Here is a 12,062-nt window from a genome sequence, read left to right on the forward strand (position 1 = left end):
CAGCATCTAGACTGTCATGGCGCTGGAGGAACTGATGGTTCAGTCCATTTTCATCCTGGCAGGAAGCATGGCAGCATCTAGACTGTCATGGCGCTGGAGGAACTGATGGTTCTACATTTTGTTCCCAAGTCAAACAGGAGAAGCCTGGCTCCTACAAGGCCCCACAAAGTCCACCCTGACAGTGACACACCTCCTTCAAAAAGGCCACACCTACTCCAACAAGGCCATACTTCCTAAAAGCACCACTCCCTGGACCAAGAATTTTCTTTCTTTTTTTTTTTTATTAAGGTTTATTGCATTATGATGAGAAAAGATACATAATTTCAATTTATCTGATTTCTTTTTAACATTTAAAAACTTTTTTTTTTTTTTTTTGGTTTTTCGAGACAGGGTTTCTCTGTATAGCTCTGGCTATCCTGGAACTCACTCTGTAGACCAGGCTGGCCTTGAACTCAGAAATCCGCCTGCCTCTGCCTCCCAAGTGCTGGGACTAAAGGCGTGCGCTACTACCACCTGACTTTAAAAACATATTTTAAGTAAACAGAATTACTTAAACACATTCATTCATTAAATACATCACATTCTTCTTTTCCTTTTGTACCCCAATTTCTCCCAGAGACCCCCTTCAATACCTGTCATACCTTTTGGGCTTTTTAAAAATCATATTCTTTAAAATTTATAAAATATTGTAACAGTAAAAGTGAGTATTATAAAAGTTGCTTGATATAAGACAACAATCAATTGAACAGTCTTATGTAGATGCTTGTCTACAGCAATTCTGAAAATACATACATTTTTCTCAATATAAATTTTAAATAACTCCAAACATATTAACTGTATGATATTTTAAAACAATATATTACACATGGAGTAAGGAAAGAGCTGCCTTCACATGCTTACCTGACTGTCACATGCTTACCACAGCATGCTAGTATCTATACACACACGGACACACAGACCACACCACACCACAAATAAAATGAAGTTTTTAACATTAAGAATCACCATTGGATTTTCCCAAATGATAGCCATATGTGGTAAGTTTCAGTGCTTGATTCCACAGAGCTTAGCTCTCCCTGTTCTTGAGATGAACCCTGGGCTGCCTAGCCCCTAAAGCCCCTGGACAGATTTCCATCCCAGGACTGTGCACCAGTCTGGTCCCTGGGACACTGACTCTTTCCAGTAGCAAGGGTGGAGAACTGGATGTTTAGAGGAGAGGACTCGCTGGGACACCAGGTGTCGGGGGAGCATTTGGGCTCTGTCTTGTGCTTGTCTCCACTGACCTCTGCTCTACTCTCCCCATCCCAGTGTGAGGAGATGAAGGCCACTATGCAGAAATGTGTGCAGACCCCTAGGCACAGCAAGGAAGCCCTGAACAGGCTCAACCAGGCTATCCAGCAGCTGAAGATGGAGGTAAGTGGTGCTCAGAGTCAGGTGAAGCATTGAGGCTGGGGGGCTGGGGTGGGGTGGGGTGCCATTATGATACCTTTCTAGATCCCCTCATCCTTTGGAAGAGGTGATGTATGTGAGTATGTGTGCACAGGGGTGTTGCCTACATGTGCAGCTCATGCTTCCCTTTGCCTGGGAGAGATAATTAACAAGGAGGATATGTATCAATACATATGTTTTTGGTCTTCCCTTTATATGTGTCTCTCTCTATATATGTATTAATTTTATTTATTTAATGTATGAGTTCTCTGCTGCAAATACATCTGCCTGCCTGAAGAGGGCATCAGATTTCCCTATAGATGGTTGTGAGACACTATGTGGTTGCTGGGAATTGAACTCAGGACCTCTGGAAGAGCAGCCAGTGCTCTCAACCACTGAGCCATCTCACCTGCCCCCATGTTTGAATATTTTTTTAATATATCTTTTTTTGTTTGTTTGTTTTTGCCTTAATATTAGTTCTGAGCTCATGGTCAGAAATTACAAGACTTAGCAAAACCTCAGTTTTCTGGTTTTCCCTAAACACTTGAAAAACACATCTGTAACTCCAGCACCCGGAAGATCTTAGTTCTATGCTACCCTGTGCTTTAACAGTGAGTTCAGGGGGAGTTTGAGTTACAAGGTGCATTAGTCAGGGTTCTCTGGAGTCACAGATGTAGGGAATTTATTGTAATGACTTGCGGTCTGTAGCCCAACTAACCCAACCATGGGCAGCTGCGCATGGGAAGTCCAAGACTTGAATAGTTGCTCAGTCCCACCAGGCTAGGTGTTTCAGCCGGTCTTCTGTAGAAGTGGGTTCCAACAGATGTGCTGGCAAGTAAGTGTGAGCAGGCAAAGAAGAGTGACTCTTCCTTCTTCCAATGTCATTATGTAGGCCTCCAGCAGAAGGTGAGGCCCAGATTAAAGGTGTGTCCCATCACACCTGGGTTTGGAACTTGCTTTGTCCCAGGCTGACCTCGAACCCAGAGATCTGCTTGTCTCAGTCTCCTGGGATTAAAGACATGTACCACCTTGCCTGGGCCTAAGCTTTTCATGGCTATTATACCTCAAGATCTGGATCAAAAGAATGTGTCATTCCACATCAAGATCTGGGTCAGAAGCCTGTGTCTTCCAGCCTCAAGATCTGAATCACAGATGTGCCTTCCATTTCCAGATTGTAGTGCATGAAATAATTTATGGTTGGGATTCACCATAACTTGAGGAACTGTGTTAAAGGGTCACAGCATTAGGAACGTTGAGAATCACTGCTCTAAACATACTCAAACAAGTGGACAAATTTCAGAGCAGGCTTCTGTTTTCTCCAGACCATGGATCATCTTCACACCCCCCACTGACTCCAGGCCTTTGAGTAACAGCCAGGTCCCTGAGACAGAAGGAATTAGTCTGAGGCTGTCTGTCTGTCTATCTATCTATCTATCTATCTATCTATCTATCTATCTATCTATCATCTATCTATCATGTCTATCATCTATCAACCAATCATCTATCAATCAATCATCTGTCAATCTATCATCTATTTATCAATCAATCTATCATCTATTTATCTATCATCAATGTATGTATATATGTATGTATGTATCTATCATCTATCTACCTATTATCTATCATCATCTATCATCTATATGTCACCTATTTATCTATTATCTATCATCTGTCAATCAATCTACCATCTATCATCTTTTTAAGTGTATAGCTATCATCTATCATCTATCATCTATGTATTATCTATATATCTATCATCTATCTCTATCTATCATCTATTATCTATATCATTATCTATCATCTATCTGTCTATGTATCTATCTATCATCTATCTTTATCTATCTATCATCTATCTATCTGTCATCTATCATCTATCATTTATCTCTATTATCTATCTGTCATCTATCATCTATCATTTATCTCTATTATCTATCTATCTATCTGTCATCTATCATCTATCTATCATCTCTATCATTTATCTATTATCTATCATCTATCTCTATCATCTATCTATCTGTCATCTATCATCTATCAATTATCTATCTATCTATCTATTATCTATCTATCTATCTATCTATCTATCTATCTATCTATCTATCTACCTATCTACCTGTGCTCTTTGTTTCATTTCCAGCCTTGTGAACTACAGAAAAGCAAAGACTTGGAGGCCATGCCGGATGTGGCCTCAGGCAGTGCTAAGGACAAACTGGCCTGGCTGGAGGCTGCCCTGCAGCGAGCCAAGCAGGACATGGCTCGGCAGCTACGTGAGTACCAGGAGCTCATGATCGTCAAACTGGGCCTGGACTTTGAGATCGCCACCTACCGAAGGCTGCTGGAGGTTGGGGAGCAGAGGTGAGGTAACAAGAGGTGAGGGGCTGGGTGTCCAGCCTTGGCTCTCCTGCAGTCAGTCTTCCCACACCCTTATAGCTCCTTGAACAAAAAGACTCAGGACTGGGTGTGGGCTGAGGCAGTGTCAGATGGCAGAGCCCTTTGTCCATCAAATCAAGGAGATGGTAAAGCCAGGCCAGGCCTAAGGAGCTTGCAGGCTGGAAGGCCCTGTGTGATCTGGGAGCGAGAGAGTCAGAGGTTTCTGTATGGAGAATCAGGTAGGCGGACTGACATTGCTGTTGCTTCTTTTTCCCACAGGCTTGGTCTGGGACTCCAAGCAGGGAGTGTGGGTAAGTGACTCGGGTAAGATATGAGATCTGTCCCCCATCCCCATCCCCAGTCCCCTCAGTCTCTGAGAAGGAAGAAGCAGCTTATCTGCCTCTGTCTGCATATCACAGTTGTCGGGGTGGGGTGGGGTCCTGTTTCCTCTCAGGGAGTGATTTCCCTGTGTGTGTTCTGGGAGAGGGCTATGTGTCTACTCCTTTGGGGGAGCCCAACTTCTGGGTATGGGCTGAATCAGAGTCAGACAGCAGAGCCATTTGTCCATCATGACAAGAAGACAGTGGTAGGATCCAAGGAGCCTGCAGGCTGGAAGGCTCTGTGTGATCTGGGAGTGTGGGAGTGAGAGGTTTCTGTATCTGGAACCTGGTAGGTGGATTCACTTAGCTGTTGCTCCCTTTGCCACAGTCCCTTGGTCTGGGACTCCGAGCAGGGAGCACCACTCAGGGGCTGAGGAGGGTTAGCTCTCTTGGAAAAGTCAGTGGGCCTCCCTGGCAGCCTTGGGGTGGGAAGGCTTCTCTGAGTCCTCCCATTGGTCTCAGTTCTCACATCGCTCTCCACGCAGCTCCCAGAGGTGACGTCACTGGAGACAGATCCTCTCCAAGGGCACCCGGAGTCAGTTCCTATGGCCTGGACATGAGCGCCCCTGGTGGTGGCTGCTCTCTCTGCAGCTCCGCCGGCTGTGTAGGAGGCTTTGGCTGCCTTGGCTCCGGTGAATGTTGAACCACTCCCTCCGGAGAAGACTAGAAATTGTTGCTTCTGCCCAAAGACATGGCCCTCTTGTTTCAGATTCCCTTCTTCCCCACAGAGCTGACCCTATTCTCCCTTCCCCCTTTTGCACCTCACCTGGAAGTAGACGGGACTCTGGTGTGTCATCCTGTAGACGTGGCTTGTGGCTTACCTGAACCTTGCATCCTGCCTCTCTGACCGGTTCTATTCTCGTTGGTTTTTTTTTTTTTTTTTTTTCTCCAGGCTTGCCCTTTAATAAAACGTTCTGTGGTGGCTAAGCAGCCAGCCTGTCTGAACTGGACTTCCAGGCCACTCACAGCTACAGCCAATGAAGGAACATGGTGGTGTGTGGGTGCCAGGTGACTTAGTCGTGGGTGATGGGGCAGTTGAATTGATGGGTGGAGAAATCGAGGGACTTCGTAAATTCCACAGACTGTGTGTCTGGATCCACAATCAACTACCCTGGCAGAGGGACAGAGAGGGACAGGAGACTCCTCTGTCTCTCACCCATTCCTTCACTCTGTTAGTCCCGCTCTTGGAGTTGAGGATCGAAGCCAGTGCCTGGTATATTCGAGGTCAGCTAGGTAAGCATTGTATGGCTGGATTATATTCCAACCCCCAGCTATCCTCCCAGCCCCATTTTAGAGACAGGGTCTCACTCGCAACTAAGATGGTCATGGAACTTCCTGTGTAGCCCAGGAATGAACTCAAAACTCTCCTGCCTCAGCACACTAAGTACTTGGGTTACAAACATGTGTCATGACACTAACTCTGCACTTGAAATGGTAGTAGAAGGTCCCATAGAGTTCTTAGCCCTGGGGACTCGACAGTGAGAAAGACACTCTGGCCCTGTACCTCAGGGGGCAGGACACAGGCACAGAAATAAATAAGAATAAAGAAGGATGGGGGGGGGGAGCTCACTTCCACTGGCTTGATACACACTGGCAACGAGGCTCTGGCTCACAAGTGGATGGCTCAGGCCTGTGTTCTAATTTAGGAAGTGATGGTGGGCCAGGAAAATATTAAGCCACAGGGAAGCATCCTCATGTCTACTTCTAGATATGAGGGATAGTTTGGTCTGAGTTTTCACAAGGGAGCTGCACTTGGACAAGAGACAGTTGTCTGAGGCGTGGGGTGGGGTGACCAGAGCAAGGCCTTCTTTGCAGGGCTGTAGAGCAAGGGTCTGTTTGGAGAGTTCACATTCTTTTCCATTGTGAAAAGGATTATGTCATCAGTGTGCCTTGGGAACAGCAGTTCCTGCTCTCCAGGTCTCTGGGTGGGGCTCAGGTGCGTCATTAGCCAGAGGCCCAGCATCTCCTTTTAAGGCGCTTAAGTGCCAGAGTGTGCAGCACCGAGGAGCAGGTATCCAAAAGGCTCCTTTCTTGGGTAAACAGGACGGTGTCACAGAAAAGGAATGGATGGGAACATGGCTTGCTGGTGGTCACATGTCTCATCAGCCTTCCTGGGTCATCATCTCTGGCCTTCTCTAACCAAATACTCATTCTTACTGACTGTCCCCCCCCACCCCCGCCCAACCTGAGGCACCCTGAGAGTGTATCCCTACCTGAGTCTACTGACTCCCCCACTCTCTGCCCAACCGGAGGCACCCTGAGAGTGTATCCCTACCTGAGTCTACTGACTCTGCCGGACCCCGCCCAACCCAAGGCATCCCGAGAGTGTATCCCTACCTGCATCTCCAGAGTCCAGTTCCATGCCCCTTGTATTTTGTTGGGAGGTAGTGAATGATGTTCAGGACCAGGACCAGGTTTTCTCCCTCCAGTTTCAGTGTGTGTGTCAGGAGTGTGTGTGTCGGGGAGTGGGTTTGGAGGGAAGGGAAGGCAGAACAGCCTCAGAGACAGCAGACTGGACTTCTGCCCAGCATCCTGTATCCTAGCTCCCTGGAGACCTGGGTCGACATTTTCCTGGCTGACCACATTTTCCCTTTCTAGTCACCCAAGCTTTGGGTTGCCCTGAGTCAGTCTGGAGACCCTGAGGACCTGGGTCAGGTTGCAGTACTTTTCTGGGCTGGAGCTATTGGAGTCATCAGAATATCTGTGGCTTAGGACAGATATTTCTAAGAGAGGTCCCCAAGTCTTGGGCCACATCCCAGCACGGGATGGAAGAGACGCAGCTGGTGGCTTTATGAGGAGTCATTTGTTCTGAGTTGAGGTGACTTCTGAAGGGAGCAGGGCTGTCCCCAGTCCAGTCATTGCTGCTTGTTACAAGGGTGAGGCAGGAGAGGAAGACACTAAGGATCATGGGAAGGGGGAAAACCTCTTACCATAGGATTTAGCTTATACTTTTAACCGGCTGACTAAATTTGACACACTGCCTGAATCAGGAAGGACAATTTAAAGAGAAAATAGCCCTTTCTGAGAGCAAATGGGTCATAGTTGTTAAGTACCAAGCACACGACTTTGAGACAAATTTATGGGAATTCATTTCAATCTAACCTCGAGCAAAGTCTTGTGAATGACCTTACAATTTTATTTACATATTTTAAAAGATTTGTTTTTTAGCTTCATGCAAATATGTGTATGTCTGTGTGAATGTTTACAGTGTGCATGCAGGTTCCTGAAGAGGCGAGAAGAGGGCACTAGATCCCCTAGAATGGGAGTCACAGTCAATTGTGAGCACCTGACATGAGCGCTGTGAACTGAACTCAGGTCTTGTGGAAGAACAAAAGATGTTCTTAATCACTGGGCCATCTCTTTGGCTCCCACAAGAGGAGATTCTGTAAGATAAGAGATATAAGCCAGGGCTGGAGAGATGGCTCAGTGGTTAAGAGTACTGACTGCTCTTCTGAAGGTCCTGAATTCAAATCCCAGCAACCACATGATGGCTCACAACCATCTGTAATGAGATTGGATGCCCTCTTCTGGTGTATCTGAAAAGAGCTACAGTGTACTTACATATAATAAATAAATAAATCTTTAAAAAAAGAGACATAAGCTAGTTAGTATATGTTTCTTTTTCTTAAAATTTAAACTTTACATTTATTTATTTATTTATTTTTTTGGTTTTTCGAAACAGGGTTTTTCTGTGTAGCCCTAGCTTTCCTGGAACTCACTCTGTAGACCAGGGTGTCCTCAAACTCAGAAATCTGCCTGCCTCTGCCTCCCAAGTGCTGGGATTAAAGGGATGTGCCACCACTGCCTGGCAACTTATTTTTAAACTTTAATTTTTGAGCTTAGTTGGAAATGATATTTTCTGAGGAATGCAAGTGTAATGCCACAAAATGCACTCGTGTATACACACACACACACACACACACACACACACACACACACACCCCTTATTCCCCCTTTCCCTCTTAATAAACTATATTCTGGTCACACAGATTGTCTGGATCTCACCTGAGTGAAGGCTCTAAGAAGACTCCTTGGGGACTCCCACACCCATAAAGATGGCTTTCTGTTGGCTCCACACACTCACTACATTCCTGCCTCACACTTCATAGCACTTAGATGTGCCAGATGCTGAGCTGGGTTTACATCTCTATCTGAGCCCCCTGAGGACAGGGACTGTGTCATTTACCTGTCTTTAGGACCTACTGCATAAGTAGCTTTGGTTGATTGAGATCTTATGGTCTAAGTTGATCTACCCAGGAATATTTTCTGCCTCACCCCACTGGTACGTCTCAAACCTACGTGATCACTTGAAGCAATTTAAAAGTATTTATTGTGGCTGGAGATGGAACCCAGGGACTTGTCCATGCAAAGTAGTGGACTCTACTCCAATCTGCCTGCCCAGCCCTTTGGGAACATTAGAATACCCTTAGAAAGGTGTGGAAAGTCTAAGGCTAGCTGAGTTCCCTCAGCTGCAGTTAGAGAAACAGCAGCCAGGAGCAACAGGCACACAAGCCCAGGGGTCAGAACAACAAAGACGACCCAGAATACCGCTTAGCAGCATGAAACTACCACCACTCCTATTTGACTTCCAGTGTCATCCTGTGACACCTGCCTAACCAGGGCACCTGATACATCAATGAGGCTTTTTGTACAGGAACAGAACCCAGAGACTGCATACATATTCCAAAAAGGAATGGCTTACACATACAATTGGCTGGGAAGCCCAACAATGTCTTAGGGAAGCTGAGAACCAGGTGACTGCTGAATCCACGATGCTTCACATCCCAGCTGTCGCAATCTGGAAACAAAGTCTCAGAGAACCATTGGTCTCCAGCCTACAAGGCTGGGCTGAAGACACGAGGGATGTTTGCAGCAACGCAGACAACAGACCAGACACACTCACCAGCAAGGCGCCGGAGACAGACAGGCGGAAGCGAATCACCTCACTCTCAGATCCCTTTCTAGCTGGGCCACCATTCTAGCTGGGCCACTGCCAGAAAGGGCTACCCACCCTGGGGAGGGTCTTCCCCTGCAGCTAGCTGGTCCTTCCAGGAAACACTCTCGCAGATCTGTTCAGAGATACCTTTCTTAGTTGATTAAGTTGATGATCTAGATTAACCGTCACTTGTGGTGTCTGCTCACAACTCTATTCTGCGCTCACCGTGTCCTCACAAATCCCTGAAACCTGGAGGATGTGGATGTCATGTGGCTGGAATGGGAAAGAAGAAAGAGGGATCAGAGGTCAGTAAGATGAAGGAGCGACAGTAGGGTAGCCCAGTAGTCCCTCAAGGCCGGGCTTGGCTGGTGACAGCAGTGAGGTTGACAGGGAGGTGGTGGAGAAGTGGCCCATCAGGACTAGAGCTTGATATGAGCTTCTGAAAGAGTCACAGAGAGCTGTGGCTTCAGGGCTAGAGGCTGGAAGTAGACCCTGCTTCTTAGCTTTGATGTGTTTTGCTGCAAAGGCTGGCAAGACGAACCACACACTTAGGAACCCTCTGGAGCACTGTCTGTCAGGGACAGCTGGCTCTGGCTTGAGTCTACCTCAGACATGAGCCTTTGCTCAGGCCACTCTGTTCTGCTTTCTCAAGGGTCTGCATTGTGTGTGTGTGTGTGTGTGTGTGTGTATGTGTGTGTGTGTGTGTGTGCAGGGCTTTCATTTCTGCTACATCATCTGAGCCTGGGAATAGAAGTTTAGAGACACATTCTGCTATAAGATGTATGTTCAGGGGGACAAGCTTCAAGGCCATAGGACAGTTGTACTGTTTCAGCTCCTACTTACCGGATCTATGAAGGAGTTTGGTGGCCCCAGGAATATGGACATTTGTCTCCATGCTTGTGATCTCTGTTCATGAATATATGTGTAATACCAGGCTGCTGGTGCCCTGGGTCCTGGAGACATTTTACTTTATATTCTACAAAAGAGAAATAACTAAGAAATGTGGACAGTGGTTGCTTGTAGTGTGTCCTGAAATTGCTTTCCTCTCTCACAGGACCTGAGTTGGGGTCTCCTGTTGTGAGCCTTGCCTTAGAGTTGTACAAACAGGTACAGAGAGAGCAAGCACACAGCCTGCGTTTACTTAGTCGGGAAGAGACAGAGCAGCCTCCAGAGCTGTGCTGGGTGTTTCTTGCTGTGTCTGAGGCAAGGCAGCAGCTATGGCAGGGTTCCAAACCCCAAAGGGACTCACTCCATGAAGAAAAGGAGGCCAAGTCAAAGGGTTTTGAAGCTTTACATTACGTTCGCGTGTTCATGCCTTTAGGATTCCAGTAAATTACTCAGGCGTGAGTCTTCTCCACTGACGTGAGTGATGTTTCCTGAAGCTTCAGGCACTGGAGAACACGAGGCTTATAGTCCAGAACTTACAAAGAGCTCTGGCTGCCTTCTGGACAGCAGTGGTGGCTCAGTGAAATGAGCGGAAGAAGGAAAAATCACCAGATCCACAATGCGGCTGCACCCCTCAACTAAGAGACAGGCCCCGCCCCAGCCATTGCTCATCTCTGCCCTCTGTTTTTCTCTATCTCGGGAGATGTGCTTTTAAGGTAGTATGGGCAAAACTGCACCACACCAGGGCCGAGTGTGCGTTTCAGACAGGTCTAAGACTGATGGGAGCCCAGGGATAAAGCCGGCGCTGGAAGCTCTGCTCTCGATTCCATGTGATGTAGATTTGAACCCTGGCTCCTTAGAAGACCGACAAAGACACAGACAATGTGCAGAGTTGACTACATTAATTTATTGGAAACAGTTCAGGACAGAGATGAGAGGGGGGGGGGGGACTGTGGCTCTCTAGCTACTTGCTCACAGTTAAGGCAGGGTAGGTGGTGTTCTAGCCCTGTCCCCAGACTCCCCAACCTGTGGCTCTAAAGGACTTCTAGAAGCCAGTATTTGCTTCTGAGAGCAAGGGGGTTGTCCAGGGAGACCAGAGGAGCCTAGAGTGAGAGGGTTGCTTCAAAGTGAGCAAGTGGCTGAGCCCCTTGTCCTAGGTCCCAGTATTGGTCAACCAGAGATGGCTCAGGGCAAAATGCTATGCCAGGGCCAGGATCTGAATGCAGTTTTTAACATTTACGGCCACAGGACACAGCTGAACCACAGGGTGCACACAGGCCTGTGTTCACTGCCAAGTTCCCACTGCAGGGGGCGCTGCAGGCACTCCCGGTCACTGGCCTCGAACCTGACACGCACAGGTCCCCACACACCACTCCTCCTCGGGAGCTGCTGACACCTGTGGATCCAGAAGAATGAATCAGAGTGGGGACCAGGGCGGGGGTCGTGTGGTAGCAGCCAGGAAAGCTTCTTGATTTCCTAAGGACTCTTTTCCCTGACCCAGAATTCCTGGGGTTAAAAGCCTTCCCTGAGAAGCATCTGGCTCCATCTAGATATAAAGGTCTAGATAGTCTTCTAGTCTGACTTCAAATCCCTCCTGCTGCTGTGGCAGCTCTTGTTTTGCATTTAGTTCTCATCTAAACTCCTTTTATACTCTGCCTGCTGTCACAGGCAGTAAATCTGTTCATAACAAATCCCCAGTACTTACAGACATTCACAGCTCCTACACCTTCACACAGCCTGGGGGAAGACAAGAAAGAACTTATGAAGTCCAACGTAGTAGCAAACACAGTCCCCTGCCCCCAACCTTGCTCCACAAGTCAGAATCTTCCCTCAACAGTTGGTCCCACAGAACAGTTTCCCTCAACAGAACATGGCCCATTCTAAACACAGCCTCAAAGGGACCAGTGAAAGATTCGCTCCCAAAGTCTGGCTATTGGCCAGTAAAGGACAAGATGGGGTTTGATTCCTCTGGGAAGGACCCACCTCTGCTCCTCGCCTTCCAACAGGCGCCTGTAGGTGGCGATCTCGATGTCCAGCCCCAGCTTGGAGTTCATCACCTCCTGGTA

At 47.4% G+C, this 12,062-nt stretch overlaps 3 protein-coding genes across 4 annotated transcripts in view; 2 read left to right on the forward strand and 1 right to left on the reverse strand.

Annotated features, from left to right (window-relative positions):
- LOC116080175 (keratin, type II cuticular Hb1-like) overlaps window positions 1-5,098 on the forward strand; it is an 8,661-nt gene extending 3,563 nt beyond the window's left edge. Inside the window, exons 2-5 of one of the 2 annotated variants that reach the window (XM_031356469.1) lie at window positions 1,309-1,413; window positions 3,563-3,780; window positions 4,075-4,106; window positions 4,661-4,977. In XM_031356469.1, coding sequence (XP_031212329.1) covers window positions 1,318-1,413; window positions 3,563-3,780; window positions 4,075-4,106; window positions 4,661-4,818 — 504 coding nt within the window. In that variant the 5' untranslated portion in view covers window positions 1,309-1,317 and the 3' untranslated portion in view covers window positions 4,819-4,977. Of the gene's footprint in view, window positions 1-1,308; window positions 1,414-3,562; window positions 3,781-4,074; window positions 4,107-4,660 lie in introns of both variants that reach the window. The other variant, XM_031356463.1, reaches the window with a different exon arrangement.
- Krt7 (keratin 7) overlaps window positions 1-12,062 on the forward strand; it is a 70,942-nt gene that overhangs the window by 38,927 nt on the left and 19,953 nt on the right. Inside the window, exon 7 of the mRNA XM_031356453.1 lies at window positions 10,509-10,523. Coding sequence (XP_031212313.1) covers window positions 10,509-10,523 — 15 coding nt within the window. The remainder of the gene's footprint in view (window positions 1-10,508; window positions 10,524-12,062) is intronic.
- The window catches only part of LOC116080135 (keratin, type II cuticular Hb5), a 66,061-nt gene continuing 65,224 nt past the window's right edge, over window positions 11,226-12,062 (reverse strand). The window contains exon 9 of the mRNA XM_031356410.1: window positions 11,226-11,392. Within this exon, the coding sequence (XP_031212270.1) occupies window positions 11,226-11,392 (167 nt within the window). The remainder of the gene's footprint in view (window positions 11,393-12,062) is intronic.

Source organism: Mastomys coucha, unplaced genomic scaffold (genome assembly GCF_008632895.1).
Source record: "Mastomys coucha isolate ucsf_1 unplaced genomic scaffold, UCSF_Mcou_1 pScaffold11, whole genome shotgun sequence".
NCBI lineage: Eukaryota > Metazoa > Chordata > Mammalia > Rodentia > Muridae > Mastomys > Mastomys coucha.